Source organism: Canis lupus, chromosome 28 (assembly GCF_011100685.1).
Source record: "Canis lupus familiaris isolate Mischka breed German Shepherd chromosome 28, alternate assembly UU_Cfam_GSD_1.0, whole genome shotgun sequence".
Taxonomy (NCBI): Eukaryota; Metazoa; Chordata; class Mammalia; order Carnivora; family Canidae; genus Canis; species Canis lupus.
Window position 1 is genome coordinate 31,983,698 of NC_049249.1, and position 19,049 is coordinate 32,002,746.

At 45.2% G+C, this 19,049-nt stretch overlaps 2 protein-coding genes and 1 non-coding gene across 12 annotated transcripts in view; 2 read left to right on the top strand and 1 right to left on the bottom strand.

The window, feature by feature from the left end:
* ATE1 (arginyltransferase 1) overlaps positions 1-699 on the bottom strand; it is a 162,220-nt gene extending 161,521 nt beyond the window's left edge. For 4 of the 10 annotated variants that reach the window (XM_038578985.1, XM_038578983.1, XM_038578979.1 and 1 more), the window contains exon 1: positions 21-207. In XM_038578985.1, coding sequence (XP_038434913.1) covers positions 21-126 — 106 coding nt within the window. In that variant the 5' untranslated portion in view covers positions 127-207. Of the gene's footprint in view, positions 1-20; positions 209-549 lie in introns of those variants that run through there. The other 6 variants (XR_005380709.1, XM_038578986.1, XM_038578984.1 and 3 more) reach the window with 3 other exon arrangements.
* On the top strand, positions 205-16,730 carry LOC119866605 (putative uncharacterized protein ZNRD1-AS1). The gene is made up of 3 exons (XM_038578989.1): positions 205-353; positions 13,632-13,707; positions 15,920-16,730. Exon 3 carries the CDS (start codon positions 16,010-16,012, stop codon positions 16,715-16,717), a length of 708 nt encoding a protein of 235 aa, XP_038434917.1. The 5' UTR covers positions 205-353; positions 13,632-13,707; positions 15,920-16,009; the 3' UTR covers positions 16,718-16,730.
* Positions 887-2,320, top strand: LOC119866606. Its single transcript, XR_005380714.1, has 3 exons — positions 887-1,183; positions 1,244-1,648; positions 1,724-2,320. It is a non-coding gene; the product is annotated as a protein FAM71B-like (transcript).
* Positions 16,731-19,049: the final 2,319 nt, after the last annotated feature.

Consider the following 19,049-nt stretch of genomic DNA (forward strand, 5'->3'; position numbering starts at 1 on the left):
CCGCCCGCCGGCCCGCTCACCATTGGAGCGACTGCCCGACTCGTTCTTGCAATAGCCGCAGCGGTAGGAGTCCTCGCCCTCGAAATACTCCACGATGCTGGGCGACAGGGCGGCCCAGGAAGCCATGGTCGCGGCCCTCCAAACGCGACGCGACCTGACCCGGCCTCGCAGCCGCCGCCACCCCACAATGCTCCGCGCCGCCCGGGAGTCCCCGAGGCGCGCGCGAAGCCGCTCGGGCGCCCGCGGGCCGGGTTCGCCGCGAGCCCCCCGCACGCTGACGCCGCCCGCGCCATCTTGACCGAGGGCAGCCTTCGCTATTTCCGTCCCTTCTCCGACCCGGACCGCCATCTTCGGTGAGGGTGAGGGGGGAGAGGAGCGTGCAGGGAAGCAGTCTGGCTAGAGACGCGCGGAGAGGGGAGCGGGAGTGTGGGGTGCCCGGCCTGTGCGCTCCCAGGCGGGAGGCCGGCGCGGGGGGGCGCGGGGGAGCGGCGGGGGCGCGGGGGCCGGACGCCAGGTGGCCGCGCCAGCCCGGCCCGCGGGGACACTCACCGCAGGACACCTTGCCCTCCTCGGAGTCGCAGTAGCCGCAGCGGTAGCCGGCCTTGAGCCCCTTGTACTCCACCACCGAGGCCATGGCCGCCTCCGGGGTCCGCCGGGGCCGGCCACGCCTCTCGGCGCCCCGGGGCCGACCTCGGCGGAGCGCGGGGGCCCGCGGCGGGGAGGAGAGGCGGCCGAGGAGGCCGGGGCCTGGCGGGGCCGTCCCAGCGCCCCGGCCCGCGCCCCTCGGGGCCGGCCCCGCCGCGGCTGCCCGAGGCGTTCGCAGCGGCGGTGGCTGGGCCCCGGCCCCCGGCCCCCGGGCCGGGCCAACCCTCCGCATGAGGCCTCGCCTGTGCCTCGCCGCGAGTGCTGCAAGCGCCCCTGGCCAAGCGCCTGCTTTACAGACGCGGAAACTGAGGCACGGAGGTGGTGACTCAGTTGCTTCCTGCGGGTGTCCGCGTAGACGTTACCTCCTCGGGCCGGCCCGGGCCCCCGTGTGCGAAGCCGACTCCAGCTTCCAAACCGGCGCGTCCACTCTTAGTGCCATGTACGGGTAGCCCTGCAGCTGTTACGGGTTCCCCTGCCCGTGTTACAGGTACCCCTGCAGGTGTTACGGGCACCGCTGCTGTTACAGGTTCCCCTGCAGGTACCCCTGCCCGTGTTACAGGTTCTGCAGGTGTTACGGGTTCCCCTGCAGGTGTTACAGGTACCCCTGCCCGTGTTACAGGTTCTGCAGGTGTTACAGGTACCCCTGCAGGTGTTATGGGTTCCCCTGACCACGTTACAGGTTCCCCTGCAGGTACCCCTGCCCGTGTTACAGGTTCTGCAGGTGTTACGGGTTCCCCTGCAGGTGTTACAGGTACCCCTGCCCGTGTTACAGGTTCTGCAGGTGTTACAGGTACCCCTGCAGGTGTTATGGGTTCCCCTGACCACGTTACAGGTTCCCCTGCAGGTACCCCTGCCCGTGTTACAAGTTCTGCAGGTGTTAGGGGTTCCCCTGCAGGTACCTCTGCAGGTGTTATGGGTTCCCCTACAGGTGTTACGGGTAACCCTGCCCGTGTTATTGGTACCCCTGCAGGTACCCCTGCTCGTGTTACAGGTAGCCCTGCAGGTGTTACAGGTTCCCCTGCAGGTACCCCTGCTCCTGTTACAGGTACCCCTGCAGGTGTGTCGGGCACCGCTGCAGGTGTTACAGGTTCCCCTGCAGGTTCCACTGCCCATGTTACAAGTACCCCTGCAGGTGCTACAGGTACTGCTGCAGGTGTTACGGGTACCCCTGCAGGTGTTCTGTGAGTGGCTGGCCTTGGTGAATTGAACAAACAGCTGTCAGAGCTAGTGGCTGCCTACTATTGCCACCACATCCTAGAACTTTGAAAGAGAAGCTGAAAATCTTGATTTTTTTGTTTGTTTGTTTTAGTTTTAATGCAGAATATTTTAAATGTTACTTTTAAAGATTGTGGAGTTCTTGTCTCTGTGTGTGTGTGTTTAATTGTACAAGCCAAACAAACCATTTATGTAGGTTGAATTCAGCCGGTGGACTTCCCAATTTGCAGCCCTATATTAAAGAGGAATTTTTTTTTTAAAGGAGTGACAGGAGCGAAGTATGAAAATGAATATTTCCAACAAGGTCATATTCCTTAATCTTTAGGTGCGTAGGTAATTTAGGCTTGTCCGTCTTTTATTTTTCCTGGTCAACCATAAAGCTGATTATCTTTTATCTTTTTTTTTTTTTAAGATTTTATTTATTTGTTCATGAGAGACACACAGAGAGGCAGAGACACAGGCAGAGGGAGAAGCAGGCTCCCTGTGGGGAGCCCAATGTGGGACTCAATCCTGGGACTCTGGGATCAGGCCCTGGGCTGAAGGCAGATGCTAAACTGCTGAGCCACCCCGGCTGCCCAAAGCCAATTATCTTTTTGCAGTGTTTTGGAAAGTGAGATTATGACATTTGGAAAACAGAGGTAGACTTCTGAGATCAGTTTCAACATTCCTGACTCCAATGGATACATGCCTGCTTAAGTTGAGGTTTCTTGGTAGCCGCGTGACCTGTTCTTTTTTTTTCATGACCTGTTCTTTTTTTTGTTTTTTTTAAGATCTTATTTATTCATGAAAGACACACAGAAACAGAGAGGGAGAGAGAGAGAGAGAAGCAGGCGCCATGCAGGGAGCCCGACGTGGGACTCGATCCTAGGTCTCCAGGATTACATCCTGGGCTGAAGGCAGCGCTAATCCGTTGAGCCACCCGGGCTGCCCTGCGTGACCTGTTCTATTACTAAGCATCACTTGTGCCTCAATGGGGGGGAAAAAAAAAAAACCCTAAGAAATAGCTGTGTAGCATATAGGAGGTTCTCCGGGCCCCTCCAGGTTTCTCCAGTTCCTCCTTCAAATTGAAGGTTCCTTGCTACATATCAATACCCATTAAGACAGACTTCATTTTGTCCATTATGGCAGATTTGAATATTCCCAATCCTCTCCTAGACAGGCTCTCATTGTGGAGGAAAGTAAAGGCCTGAATGGGATGAAACAAAGACAGCAGGTGCCATACTCAAACAAAGTAGAAGGCCAGGAGGCTTTTTGTTTTTCTTATAGTCCTGTACCAATTCACTTCTGTCCCTTTGTCCCAACCTTATCCCAAGCATTAGACCAACCTCTGCCAGGAAATGCCAACCTTGGGCTACAATGCCAATGTCCTAGGCATATGTTAACTCACTTAATCCTTACATTTACTTAACAACATAGGAAATGAAGACCAGAGAGGCTAAATAATCTGCTTAAGATCACACGACTAGAAAGAGATGTAAGAGGGCAGGGAGAGACCAAAGGTAGAGGCGGGCCACTCTCAAGTTGGTAGGTGGCAGGATTTTTTTTAAGATTTATTTATGAATGAATGAGAGCGAGCATGCACAAACAGGGAGAGGGACAGAGAGCAAATTCCCACTGAGTGTGGAGCCTGATGTGGGGCTTCATCTCACAGGTCATTAAATAAGGACCTAAGTCAAAACCAAGAGTCGGATGTTTAACCGACTGAGCCACCAAGGCGCCCAGGTCGGTGGCAGTCTTAATAAGCAAAGGGAACTTACATAGGAGGCTTGACTTGGGCAGCAACAAGATGAATGGATCCCCACACCCACCGCACGAGCAATGGCTATTAAGCACCTAAATCTTCAAAGTTTGTATAGAGAGAGGCCTTAACTGGGTTCAGTCAAGTGTACTGTGCAGGCATTCCCAATGTCACATCATTATCTCAAGGCAACGTCCTTGCAGCAACCTCTGGGAATGGAAAAAGCAAGTGGGACCCACATTCTACAGATGGGGGAGGAGGTGAGGAGGCTCTGATCACCTGGGTCCAGCTCATGGGTCAACTTGTGGTCATGTCTTTTTGATTACCTTCCACAGCAGAGGGAGAAAGGTGACAAAAATAAAATTCTGGAAAAGAGATCAACAAAGACTATATGGCAGTGGTTCCTAGATGTCATTATTTTGCTGAAAGTTAGTGACTAAGTTTTCATCTTCCAGGCCTAAATAAAAATAAAGCAAAGCTTCAGTTTCCCCCTTTTTGTGGACAGACATGGGAAGAGGACATTGTTGGATTATTATTTTATTCATAAAATTGCTAGCATCAGGTAGTGTTTAATTTTCTTACCTAATGACATGCTGGCAACACTAACGTGTGGACCGACCTGTTAACATTTTTTCCTTTTTTTTTTTTTTCCCATTTTTCTATCACTAAGTGTGATAATGAGTCTGCAGAGCATAAGAGTGAAGCTCAGTATAAGGCCCTGATGAGGGATCCCTGGGTGGTGCAGCGGTTTGGCGCCTGCCTTTGGCCCGGGGCGCGATCCTGGAGACCCGGGATCGAATCCCACATCGGGCTCCCAGTGCATGGAGCCTGCTTCTCCCTCTGCCTGTGTCTCTGCCTCTCTCTCTCTCTCTCTCTCTCTCTCTCTCTCTCTGTGACTATCATAAGTAAATAAAAAATAAATAAATAAAAAATAAGGCCCTGATGATGTGAAAGGATCTGGATGGGATAGGCCCAATTCATGTTCCTTAAACTAAAGGGAATGACATGAAACACATTCCTCTTTCTTCTGGGAAAAAAAAAAAAGTATGTGAGTAGATGGGACCTAAGTTGAGTCAGGGAAAAATGAGTAAAATACAGATAACCTGAGGCAGAGAAGAGGAGCAGAGCACTCTAGGAAGGAGGTGTGGGGTTGGGTGGAGGATGGGGTAACTGAGTGACCAGCACTAAGGAGGGCGCTTGTTGGGATGAGCACTGGGTGTTAGACTATATGTTGGCAAATTTAATTTTTTTTTTTTTTAATGAAGGCATGGTGTGAGCAGAGACAGGCAGGCAAATAGGAACACCAGGGGTCTCAAATGCTGGTGACGTTGGAGCCCTTGAAGATGTTTTCCTCTGTGGGCTATTCACGGCCCAGAAGCCTCAGATTGGACCTTTCCCTCCATTATGTAGATGTGGGCTCTCCAATTGGTAGTGTAAAAATTAACCAAAGAAACCTCATTTAGAATGCGGGTGAAGAAGCTATCATGCCCAACCCTACTTACCAGACCCAAAAGGAAGAAACATCTTGCAGGGTGGATACTGTTTTACTACCCGGTAAGAAGAAAGTTCTTCCTCTTCCCCTGGCAACAACCCAGCCAATGAAAAGCTATTCTACATCAAAACTCCAATGGAAGGACGCCTGTGTGGCTCAGTGGTTGGATGTCTGCCTTTGGCTCAGGGCATAATCCTGGAATTCCAGGATCGAGTCCCACATCGGGCTCCCCACATGGAGCCTGCTTCTCCCTCTGCCTGTGTCTCTGCCTCTCTCTGGGTCTCTTATGAATAAATAAATAAAATTAAAATTTTTTTTTCTGTTTTCTGGACTAGCCTGTAGTTTTGCTGTGGCTGGCTTCCCTCAGATTGCAGTTCTAGGCTATCCCCAAATAAACCCATTTTTGCTAGTAAAATAACTGACAGTTTTATTTTTAACAGCGACTAAACATTCATGGCTACTGAGCACCTAAGATGTGGCTAGTGTAGCAAAGGAACTGAGCTTTTTATTTTACTTTATTTAAAATGTATTTGCATTTTTAAATTATAGTTGTATAGAACATTAGGATAAATGCCAAAAATCTACGTTCATGTAATCACATTCAAAATGCATAAAATCAAAGACAAGTAAAACTCTTGAAAAAGCCAGAGGAAAGAAAACCCGTACTAAATAGAGAAGCAAGAATAAGAATTACATCAGACTTTTCTGTAGAAAGTATGCAAGCAAGAAGAGAGGAATATGAAATATTTAAAGTGTTGGAGGGAAACCCATCAACCTACAGTTCTTTAGCCGGTGAAATTATCCTGCAAAAGTGAAAGAACTGCAGACATACCTTGGAGATACTGTGTTTCAGTTCCTGATCACTGCAGTAAAGCAAATCTTGTGATCAAGTCAAATGAATGTCTTGGTTTTTACAGAAAAGTAACTGTGCGTTGGCATTATGTCTAAAAAAAAAAAAAAAAAAAAAAAGTATATACCTTAATTTAAAATGCTTTATTAGGGCAGCCCGGGTGGCTCAGCGGTTTAGCACCTCCTTCAGCCCAGGTCGTGATCCTGGAGACCCAGGATCGAGTCCCACGTCGGGCTCCCTGCATGGAGCCTGCTTCTCCCTCTGCCTGTGTCTCTGCCTCTCTCTCTCAATCCTCTCTGTGTGTTCTCATGAATAAATAAATAAAATCTTTTAAAAAACTAAAATAAAATAAAATGCTTTATTACTAAAAAATGCTAACTACCATCTGAACTCTCAGCCAGCCATCATCACTGATCACAGATCACCAAAACAAATACCGTAATAATGAAAAAGTTTGAAACATCACAAGAATCACCAAAATGTGACGCAGAGACACAAAGTGACCAAATACTGTTGGAAAAATATTGCCAATAAACTTATTCAGTGCAGAATTGCCACAAACCTTCAATTTATAAAAAACACAATAAAAAAAAAATAATAAAATAAAAAAACACAATATCAGCAAAGTACAGTAAAGTGAAGCTCAATAAAACAAGCTACTCCTTCTGAGACAAAAATGAAGGGAATTTGTCACCAGTAGACCTGGTTTGTAAGAAATACTAAAATTCTTCAGAAAGGGAAGATAATTTAGGTCAGACAAAAAAGGAGAAAAGCATTATTAGAGAAGGAATAAATGAAGATAAAACCAAATGTTTCATTTTTTAAAATTTAATTGTTCTGTTAATTCAAAATAGCAATTTGCCTAAGCTAATTTTATAAGTTTATGGGTAAGTGAATGACAGCAATGTTATAATGGATGGGAGAGAGAAACTGGGAGTACTCTTATAAGGTACTTGCACCACCTATGAAGTGAAGTAGTGTTATCTAAAAGAGAATTGGGTTAGCTGTCAATGTATAGTGCAAACTCAAGGATAACCATTTAGAAAAGAAAAGAAAATTGCTCTGCTAGGAGAGGAGAAAAAAAATAGAATCATGAAATGCACAATTAAAACTAGAGAAAACAGGAAAAGAGTGGAAGACAAAAAGAACAAAAAAAGAACAAGAGCAGTGACTTGAAAACAGTAACAAAGTAGATCTTGGGGTGCCTAGGTGGCTCAGTAAAGTGTCTGCCTTCAGCTCAGGTAATGATCCCAGGGTCCCGTGTCAGACTTCCTGTTCAGCGAGGAGCCTGCTTCTCCCTCTCCTACTTGCTGCACCCCCTATTTGTGCTCTCTCTCTCTCTCTCTGCCAAATAAAAAATATTTTAAAATACAGTGGATATTAACCCAATTATACCAATTACTTTAAATGTCAATGGTCTGAACGTACCAATTAAAAAACAGACTGTCAAAAAAAAAAAAAAAAGACTGTCAGACTGGATAAAAAAAAAAAAAGACCAAATTATATTAATTACCTATATTAATTATATATTTACCAAATATATTACCTATCCAGAAACACCACTCTAAATGTAAAAACAAAGTTAGATTAAAAGTAAAAGGATGAAGAAAGATCTACTGTTGCTAGATCTATTGTTGTTAACACTAAACAAAAGCTAGAGTAGCTACAAAAGTAAAGTAGCTACTTTACATTCAAAGTAAATTTCAGAGCAAGGAAAGTTAGGGATAAAGAGGGACATTACATAGTGATAAGTGGTAAGTTCTCCAAGAAGACAATTTTTAATGTGTATGCACCTAGCAAGAATGGCAAAATATGTGAGGCAAAACCTGAGAATTGCAAGGAGAAGGGATCCCTGGGTGGCGCAGCAGTTTGGCGCCTGCCTTTGGCCCAGGGCGCGATCCTGGAGACCTGGGATCGAATCCCACGTCGGGCTCCCGGTGCATGGAGCCTGCTTCTCCCTCTGCCTATGTCTCTGCCTCTCTCTCTCTCTCTCTCTCTCTGTGACTATCATAAATAAATAAAAAAAAAAAGAATTGCAAGGAGAAATATGATGATAGAGACTTTGCACCCTTTATCTGGGTAATTGACAGATCAACAGGCAAAAAATTAGTAAGGACATGACTGAACTCAACAACACCCATCAATCAACTGGATCTAACTGACGTCTGTAGAGTACTTAATCCACTCTTCTCAAGCTCACGTAGAACATTCAAAATAGACCACCTTCTGTGCCATTAAAAAAACACCTCAACAAGTTTAAAAGAATAGAAACCATATAAAGTATGCTTTCAGAGCACAATGGAATTAAACTAAATTTCAACAACAGAAAGGTAGTTGGAGAATCCCAAAATATTCAGAGGTTAAACAACATGCAACACTGAGTCAAAGAAGCTCAGAAATATTCTGAACTAAATGAAAATACAGTTGACCCTTGAACAATGTTGGGGTTAGGGGTACCAGCCTCCCCGCCACCCCCCCGCCGACACACACGTCAAAAATCCACATATAAATTTTGACTCCCTCCAAAGCAGCTACTAAAACCCTACTGTTGACCAGAAGCCTTGTCAACAACACAATCGGTTAATATTTTTTGTATTATGTGTATTGTAGACTATATTCTTACAATAAAGTAATCTAGAAAAAGATGTTAAGAAAGTCATAAGAGAAAATACGCTTACAGTACATACTTGTAAAAAGAATTATATGCTGTTATACCTTTCAAAACAATGTAATTCATGTCATCAACCTGCTAAAGACAAATCAGTAGATGCAAAAAAATTTTGAGTTCTCAGCAAGAAAACAACCCAATTAAAAATGGGCAGAAGATCTGAACATATACCTACCAAAGATAAACAGATGGAAATAAGCATATAATAAGATGTGGAGCATCATGTTATTAGCAAATTGCAAATTAAAATGATAACAAAATAGCGTTCATACCTCCTACAGTGGCTAAAAAATTCACAACACTGATGACACTAAATATTAGCAAGGCTGTGGAGCAGTAGGAACTCTCATTCATTGCTGGTGGGGAGGCAAAACGTACAGCTATTTTGGAAGATAGTTTGGCAGTTTCTTATAAAACTAAACATACTCTTACCCTATGATCCAATAATCCCGGCGTAGAACCGAATTAGTCAAAAGCTTATGTCCACACAAAAACCTGTACACAAATGTTAATGGTAGCTAGTAGCTTTATTCATAATCGTCAAAACTGGAAGCCAGCAAGCTGTCCTTCACTAGGTGAATGCATAAACCAACAATGGAATATTGTTCAGTGATAAGAAATGAGCTATGAAGCCATGAAAAGATAGGAACACTTAAAGCATATTGCTAACTGAAACAAGCCAATCTGAAGCCTTTTCAGCATGAAAAAGCCATGCTGTGTGATGCCAACTACATGACATTGTGGAAGTGGCTGAACTGTGAGACTGTAAGGAGATCAGTGGTTCCTGGGGTTTAAGATGCAGAGGGAGGGAGGGACACATGGCTGGAACATGGGATTTTTAGGGCAGTGATAAAATTCTGTACGATGCAGTAATGATGGACACCTGTCACTATATGTTTGTTAAAACCCATGGAACGTACAACACAAAGAGTGCACTTGTGCCTATTTCTGGCCTCCCCCATTGGGTTGTGAGCTCCACAAAGGTGATGACTATTTCCACCCCTCCCATATTCCAAGGTTGGGTGGGATGGCATGTGTAAAATCACAAGCTTTGCTTTTAGACATCCATTTTTAAGTTTGGCTCCCACTGGGCAACTGTGTGGCCTTGAACACATCACATAACCCTCTTAGACAGGTTTCCTCCTTTGGAAAGTGGGCAGAGGGATCCCTGGGTGGCTCAGTGGTTTAGCGCCTGCCTTCAGCCCAGGGAGTGATCCTGGACTCCCAGGATCGAGTCCTGCGTCATGCTCCCTGCATGGAGCCTGCTTCTCTGCCTGTGTCTCCCATGAATAAATAAAATCTTAAAAAAAAAAAAAAAAAAAAAAAAGGAAAGTGGGCAGAATAGTAACATTACCAAATAGGGTGGTTGGAGTGTCAGTGTTGCATGTTTAGATACTATCAGAGGCACTCTTATTTTTTTACTTAAGTCTGATTTTCAACTCCTGCAAAATGGAATCAGCAGGCTGGCATGGTTTCCAATGCTGGCAGTTAGTCTGTGACAAACACTCTGAAGTTTGTTTCAAGTTCCGTGTCATGAGAAGTGGTTAACAGTCATTTTAGGAGCCACTATTCACCTTCCCCAGCGAGGACTTCTCATAACTATTCCAACACTTTCCATGGCTTTTGACAAAAGATTAAAATTTAAGTATATGATAAAATATTTGTTAGCAAAAAAAAAAAAAAAAAAAGTGTTAACAAAGAGTTTATATTTTTCACAGAAAGACGCAACTCAGGCCACCTTTGGTTTATATTAGGGCAAAGTCTAGTCTCGCTGATAGTTTGTTTCAACCTGGTTTGCTGTCAAAAAGGGTTTTTTTTTTTTTTTTTTTTTTTTTTAATCTCCCTGGCTTCTAGTCTTCATCCCTTGTTTCTCTTATCAGGAAAAAGAAACAATTCAAAGCATAATACTTAAAAGTCCTTGTAGGTCCACGTGATTGTCTTTTTTTGTTTTAATTAAGCTGATTCTTTACTTAAAAAGAGGCTCATACTAGGAATTGCATATTTTTCTTTACCAAAAAGGAGGCTAGGGACGCCTGAGGTGGCTCAGTTGGTTAAACATCCACCTGACTCTTGATTTTGGCTCAGGTCATGATCTCAGGGTTGTGAGACTGAGCAGGATGTTGGGCTCCATGCTGGGCATTGGAGCCTGCATAAGTTTCTCTCTCCCCCTCTCGGTCCCCTACCCCACTCATGCTCACTTTCTCTTTCTCAAAAAAAAAGGGGGGGGGCGCTATATTTGGTTTTCAGGAGGGTAAATAAGATATTACCTTTTAGCACTTTATTTTTTTTTAAGATTTTATTTGTGAGAGAGAGCAAGAGAGCACAAGCAGGGGGAGCAGCAGGAGGAGAGGGAGAAGCAGGCTCCCCACTGAGCAGGGAGCCTGACACAGGGCTCCATCCCAGGACCCCGGGATCATGACCCGAGCTGAAGACAGACGTTTAACCCACTGAGCCACCCAGATGCAACTACCTTTAAGCATTTCACATAGTGCCTGGCTCCTAGTCCATGAAGCTAGGAATGGGTGGTAGTATGATGTTGTCACATCACCGGTGTATACAAATTTTGGCTGAATTAACAGCATGTGCATTTGACACCTGAGTGACATGACATTTGTTAGTGTTAAAATGGTATCTTGTGAGTATTAAAATGATGGTTGTAATATGGTCCAAGGTTTTGGTGTGAAAATAGAAATCACTGTCATGACTTGCTATTTGGAATTCTTTGAGTTTTGATAAAATATCCATGTTTACTTTCGTAATTATTTCATTTCTGAATGAGTTCAGGGTTGTGGTGTCAAGCACATCTCTACAAACAGAATATTTGAGTTGGTATAGATTTTATTCTCAATGAATAAGAAACCAGGTTATAATTAATCACTATATTTTCTCCTTTCACATTATAAGAAGTAGAGACATCTCAATGGTAAAAGTATAAACAATGAAGACTTTATTTGGACATCCACAGCTTAAATATATGGTGAATTGTTTCATTAACTTGTATTTTGACATTTGTGTATTGTCTAATTATGTACATAATTAAATAATATATGGCTAAAAGTTGATTAAGGAGTAGCAGAGCTCAAAACCTCCATAGCAGCAGCAGCAGCATTTAACTGAGTGACACACCAGCTGAGTGATGGTGAGATCATGTGACCAGGCCACCTGCACACTTGTCCATCCTGCCAGCTACTGGGAATGTGCATGCAGGATCTCCCCTCGGCCCAGGGCTCTCCACAGATTCCATTCCCATGGAAGATACACAATATATATTTTCCCCCAATCCCCCCACAAAAACCCAACCAAACAAAAAAGACAAAGAGACATTCCTGTTGCCTTGGAAGATGTTTTCTCCAACTGCACCGAGAAGAGCTGTCCTTGCACTTTGTCTGTGGCCATTCAGCCCAGCTCACACCGGAGTGCATTCCCTGCCAACCAGAAGATGTCTTCACCTGCCACCTCACAGTAGTATCAATCTAGGATGGTGATGACACATAGAAAAGCTTGTGACTGCCTCTGGTTGTCCTAGAAATCAACCAAGGCATCCTGAAGGATCAACAGTAGAGGGCTGAAAGTCTGAAAGAGGGCAGGGAACGTGGTGTCTGGAGAATAGGACTTTTGCAGGACAGAAAGAGACTGGAGGCCAGCGCTGGGAAGGCAGACGCCGTGAGGAAGACAGTGAAGAGCAAGCATGTTGTTCACAAAGCTGGCGATGGAGAGGGCACTGGCAGAGAAAAGGGACATACACAGTAGAAGGATGATACACAGTAGAAGGCTCCCCAAGGGGACACCATGGGTGCCGGGCAGGGGGAGTGCAGAGAGAGCCCACAGAAGGAGCATCCGGCTGGGGAGACCCCACCCTCATGCCCTCCTCTGATGACAGACTCAGAATGGCTGGATCTGAGTGCAGAAGAACAGTAGGTATTTCTTCCTTCCATTTTGAGTAAAGGCAGGAGAATGTTCACTTATCTGGGAACAAGTGTAGCACAGGAATGAAAATTTTGTGCTCTGGCATCACGCAGGTGCACATCCTGCCTCTGAAATGGCCCCGGGACCTGTGACAAGGTCCTGAACCTCTCCGGCCTCAGTTGTCTTTGCAGTGAGGCCTGAGGAGTGCCTCCCTCACATACCATATGGGACACGAAGTGAAAGGACCCATTTAAGGTCCCGGCACATCACTCGGAGTATGGTAAGCTCAGTAAATGCTGTTACGGAGATAATACAAGAACCCCTTAGGAAAGAAAAACATGAAAGCAGAAGCAGGAGTCTGTTTAAGAAATTAGCTTTACTTACATGGTAATTAATAGTTTTGTTTTTTACCGGACTATGTTATAACCTCTTTTGCCACAAAGAGAAGTCAGAGAAACAGAATACTTACAACCCAGGTTGCTAAACATAGAACCTATTTGCTAACTAAGCAGGTTAAGAAATAAGAGTTTTCCAGGATACCTACATGTGGCTGCAAATTTCCCGGCTGTATTTTCCTGGATTAAATTTAAAAAACGAACTTTATTGCCATCAAATTTGGCTATCTGAAACATAAACCTTTGACAAGAATCATGAAACATGTTCCATGTTCCAGTTAGCTGTTGGAAATTAATGATAGTTTATAAATTAAATTATTTATCATTTTATGCATAACTGAACTTAAAAGGGACTTACCTGCTTTGAAAAGTCATTTTCTCATCAAAGGCGAGGTTCTTTTCAATTATACCAACAGTGGTTTGTGGAATTAGAAAGAGCAACTCAGCCTCCCCTTTCCAGTGTTAAAATAAAGGTATTTGTTAGTCTCAACCTCAAACTCAGTATGGCTCTTTGTCCCTACTTTTATCAGAGAGCATTTCTTCCTTGCTCCAAGGAAGGCTAGAAGTCAGCCTTAGTGCTGCCCCCAGTAGACACAGAGAAATGCTTCTCGTTACATATGAAGAGCGAGTCCCAAATCACCTCCCTCCCTCAGTTCATACCAGAGCCACGTTTCCTGATACCTTTCTCCAAATCCTAGTGTGGTTTCTTTTTAATCTTCCAGATTGGTGTGGGCCAAAAGCACCTGCGACCCTCGGATCGCAGTGGGTTCCCAGTCCCCACTAGAAAAGAAGATTAAGGTGAGGAAATACGTTTACTGAGAACTTTGGAGCCAGTAATACCAGCATAAAAAGTTTCTCCCTCAAGGTAGAAAGGGCCCGAGTGTTTCAAACCAAGCGTGCTTTGTCTGTTAGGCCTATGGTGTCAGTTGGACAGCATTGACCAAAACAGATGTCGCTTGTGCCCCCCACGGAGCCTAGACAGGTGGGCATGAAACAGTCCTCACAGATTGTGATAAGGGTCATGAAAGATGGGATTTTATTTGAATGAATACGTGGAAGGTCTGAGGAAATAACAAGCTAAACCTACAAGTTATGTACATAAGTACTATAGTCAGAGGTGCCGTGTTGTGTGTTTGGGAGTATATGAAGGAAGAACATGTGACAATGCTCAGATGGCAAAAAGAATATGGTTTTTGGGAAACAGAAAAAGTCAGAGTGCCTGCAGCACAGTGAGCAAGCAGTCAAGCTGAGAGGCAGTCAGGAGCCAAATTACAAATCCCATACTGGATTTGGGGATTTTTTCCTAAAAGCAATGGGGGATGCTATCCTAGGTTTCTTTTTTTTCTTTTTTTTCTTTTTTTTTTGATTATTTTTTTTTCTTTTTAGTTTTTTATTGGTGTTCAATTTACTAACATACAGAATAACCCCCAGTGCCCGTCACCCATTCACTCTCACCCCCCGCCCTCCTCCCCTTCTACCACCCCTAGTTCGTTTCCCAGAGTTAGCAGTCTTTACGTTCTGTCTCCCTTTCTGATATTTCCCACACATTTCTTCTCCCTTCCCTTATATTCCCTTTCACTATTATTTATATTCCCCAAATGAATGAGAACATATAATGTTTGTCCTTCTCCGACTGACTTACTTCACTCAGCTATCCTAGGTTTCAATGCAGGCAGGAAAATGCTCAGATTTGTAAGATACAAAGACCACTCCAGTTGCTGTGTGAGTGGTCTGATGGGGCTGGGGCCAGAGAGAGAGAAGTGTGGACTCAGGGAAGCCAGTTAGGCTGCCACCCTAGGGTGGGGGCATTTTGTAGTCGGTACAGGACTGAGAAGGGGGAACCAAAGGAAACACTCTGGAAGAAGGGCCAAGTAGAGATGTTAAGTGGACAGTATCTAGGTGTGAAGTTGAGAGGTGAGTACAGGGCGGTTTCATGCGCCTCAACAGTCTTGCTCATGCCTTACTGCCCCCTCTAGAGCAGTCCCTGACACATGGTAGGTCACCCCATTGAGTGATTGAGACTGCCCATGTCCAAGGAAGCCTAAATTAGACTAGGCTCATCTTCAGTGACAATTTCTGTTACATTTTCTTGTATTCCACCAGCAAAGCAGGTGGAAGGATGTGGCCATGAGGTAGGAAGGAAATGAAGGGCTATTCAGTCACCTGGGGATATTCAGCTAATGGCTGGAACAGTCTAGGGGAGTCTAACATAGCCTTGGTCACAAGCCCTTGGCCACAGCCTGGAAGCCAGAGGAAAGTAAAGTATTTCAAGGAGGAAAGAGTGCTCAGCACTGTAAAATGCCACTGAGGACAAATGTGACAGGGACAGAGCCAGGACCGCTGAACTTGTCATCCCTCATGACCTAGACAACAGCAGTCTGGGGGTGGGGGGGGGCATGGAAACCCAACAGAGAAGGACTGGGGGGAACAGGGAGGTGGGGAAGCAGAGAGGGTTCTAAGTACCTGCTTCATGGCATGCTGTGAAGGGGAACTGAGATGGGATGTGAAGCAAAGGAAATGTTTTCCTTGTCTGTTTAAAGATGGTAGATCTACTAGAACATATTGTTATGCTGGTGGAGTGATCCAGTACAGGGGAAATTTTGATGAAACAGGAAAGAGAATTTGGTAATAGCGAATTGAAGTTCTTGAAGCTTCACAAGGATAGGGTGGGGCGGGGGTGGGGAGAGCTGGTGTGGAGAACTGGCCACGTTTCCATTGTAAAGGCCGAGTCTGGGATAGACGCAAGGTGGTGGTTCTGGCAACGGGAAGACCAGGGTGTTCCTTCTGTTTTCTCAAGGAAGTCTAAGGTGAAATCCTCACCTGGAGGGGGATTCTGGGGGAGGGGAGAGTGGGAGGTTGGAAGAGAAAGCCAGGGACCATGGCCAAGAGGCCCTAACAGGGGCATGGTGTCAGAGTGCCAGGCAGAGCTGCTCACCACCTGCGATCTGTGTCATGGCCTGAGACAAAGGACATCGGGCTTAAAAACCTTCTCATACTTCCCTCTGACAAGAGTTTAGGTGGTGTCCATTCTTCAAAAGTGAGGAAGTTGTTACTCCAAAAGTCTCAGCAGGAGAATGAAACACTTCATCAGCTTAAAGCCATGTCTTTTGACTTCCGGTTTGCCAAAGCAGAGGCATACTACCATCGCCAACGTCAAGAAATGATGCTGGGAGAAGCCTGGAAATACGTAGTAGTTCCAAGGTGGAAAATTAAAATAGAGAGAGAGAGACCACAAAGTGAAAAAACAGGAGATGCTAAAAAGCAGGACCACCTAGTGCCTGAGAGGGAGCTGGGCCAGATACAGAAGCACATATACCGAGTCGAACGAGCCAGAGGCCTCAGAGACCACAAGTATCGGCTCCTCCCTCAAAGGATCCCAAGTGAAACAGCCTTCCCCCAAGTACTCACCCTAGGGAAGGAGGAAAAAACTGAAGCTATCCAGAAAACACACAAAACTAAGAACAGAAAGCACAGGGTGGCCTCGGCGAAGGAACAGATCAAGGGGCATCAGAATCGAATGATTCGGGGGAGAGAGCTCATGGAGCAGAGAAGCGAGAGACTGCATTCTTGCAGGCTCTCTACCTCGGCTCCTCCCCTCCACAGGCCTGCGACACACAAGGACGAAGAGAAGGAGTACGAACTGGTCACAGCCTACCCCATTGCCCAGCCTTATCAGGAAGCACTCATAGAAGTGACCATCCTCATGGAAAAGTCCAGAAAGGGTGATTATATAAAAAAGCCACTCCAACGAGAGCTCTTGAGCATACCACCATTTTTGAGAAGCCAACTAGGAAAAAATAAAGTTTAAGTTATTTTCTGGATTACTGTATTTCTTTTTCAGGCTGGCATACTTTGACAACTGGTAGTGCAGTAAAATCCCATACCCCCAAATTTCATTTCTAAGTTTGTTTGCATCAAACTTGGGCAGGGAGTTACACCAAGTGTTTCAACTATCTGCATAACTATCCCAAAACATAGTGACTTAAAACCACCACTATTTTACTATACCTCACAATTCTATATCTATCAGGAATTCAGGCAGAGCTCAGCTGGGCACTTTTTCTCCCCAATCCCACACCACCAGAGCCACTTGGGGATATTCAGATAACAGCTGGACTAGTGTAGAGGGTACAGACCACATACATGCCCTTGGGGATGACTAGAAGGCTGGGCTTAGCTGGTCCCAGTCCCTGTCTCCCTTCTCCATGTGGTTTCTGGTCTTACTAACACAATGACTTGTGCTCCAGTGACCTGTCAGACACCACAAGGCTTCTTTTGACCTAGCCTCTGCAGTCCCAGAACGTCACTTGCTCAGACAGGTCACCAAGATCAGCCCAGACTCAAGGGGGTTGGAAACAGACTTCCTCTCAAAGAAACCTGCAGCCATCTTTTTTTTTTTTTTTTTTAGCCATCTTTTAATCTACTACTCCAAGGTCTGAAAAGTCCCTCACACACATCTACCCTTCATTGTCCTTTTCATTGTCTTTTATGTTAAGATTCATAAAAACTAAGCAAGCATATTTATACAAAGAAACCTAATTCCACAGCTCTGAGTTGATCTTGACTAAAGAGACCTGGTTCTCTCTCTGCAGAAGTAAATATAGACCAAGAGTTTAAAAGCCTGTTACAATTACGCCACAGAAAACACATGGTCTCGTATTCTCCAAAGCGCCTAGAATTTTGTAGGATGTCAGAAACCTAAGCCTAAGCCCTAGCCCTGAGAGAGACCCAAGACTAGGATGTAGCCCTTCGAGGAGCTTACAATCCAGTTGGAGAGAACAGAAGTCAAAGCAGCACACACCCAGTTCCGTGTCATGAAGCACTGGATGGAGAATACAGACTACAGAGTAGTGTAGCTTATGGGCAATGGGAGCCCTGAGAATACACGTCCCTGGGCAAGGCAGTTAGGACAGCAAGGCCCTGACCCGACTTCGACACCACCTCCTGCAGGCCACTGTCAGCACAGAAATAAGGCACACCCAGGGTCCTGGGGGAATGCACTGGAAAGCACATGCTAACAATGTGAGATGCACAAACAGGGTGACTGCAGTTAAGAACAAGGTACTATCAGAACACAAAGTTATGGAGGAAAAGAAAGGCTTTGGTTGGGGATGTTACATGTGTTTGATACTTAAAAGATTACACATATTGGGTTTCTTTTTCCCTGCTCAGAAGTTTTTTTTTTTCTAAAGTAGGCTCCGTGCTCAACATGGGGCTTGAACTCACAACCCTGAGGTCAAGAGTTTGATCAAGAGTCGCATGCTCTGCCTACTGAGCTAGCCAGTCACCCTCCTATTCAGAAGTTTAATTTTTTTTTTTAAGATTTTATTTATTCATGAGACATAGAGAGAGGTAGAGACACCCAGCAGAAGGAGAAACAGCCTCCATGCCAGGAGTCTGATGTCGGACTTGATCCCAGGACCCCGGGATCAAGCCCTGAGCCAAAGACAGACGCTCAACCGCTGAGCCACCCAGGTGTCCCTATTCAGAAGTTTAAAGAGGTAAAAGTGGCCTATAATCTCCCTGCCCAGATAACTTCTGTTGAAACTTTTTTTAAAAAAAGAATTTATTCGAGAGAGCACAAGCATGAGCAGGGGTGGAAGGGAACAAGTAGAAGGAGAAGCAGACTGTCTGCTGAGCAGGAAGCAAGACTCAGGGCTCAATTTCAGGACCTCGGGATCATGACCTGAGCCAAATATACAGTTACCCGGCTAACCACCCAGGCACCCTGACAATTTTTAAAAATAATGAAAAAGTACATGGTTAGAAAGCTCAAATAATTATAGAAAAGTACCAAAGGCAAAGTGACCACATGGTCACTTTGGCTTGCCAGGGGCCACTGCTGTGTTTTTTTTTTTTTTTTTTTTTAAGATATATTTGAGAGAGAGCACAAGCAGGAGGGGCATTTGTAGAGAATCTCAAGCAGACTCAACACAGAGCATGGAGCCTGAAGTGGGGCTTGATCTCATGACTCTGAGGTCATGACCCCCACTAAAATCAACAGTCAGACACCCAACTGACTGAGCCACCTGCATGCCTCTCATGTTTCTTATATGAGCAGAGTTTGAAGCAAGTAGAAGGCAGGCCAACAAAAGGGGGAAGAAAGGAAGGCAACCCTAAACACACGTGCTTAAAAAATT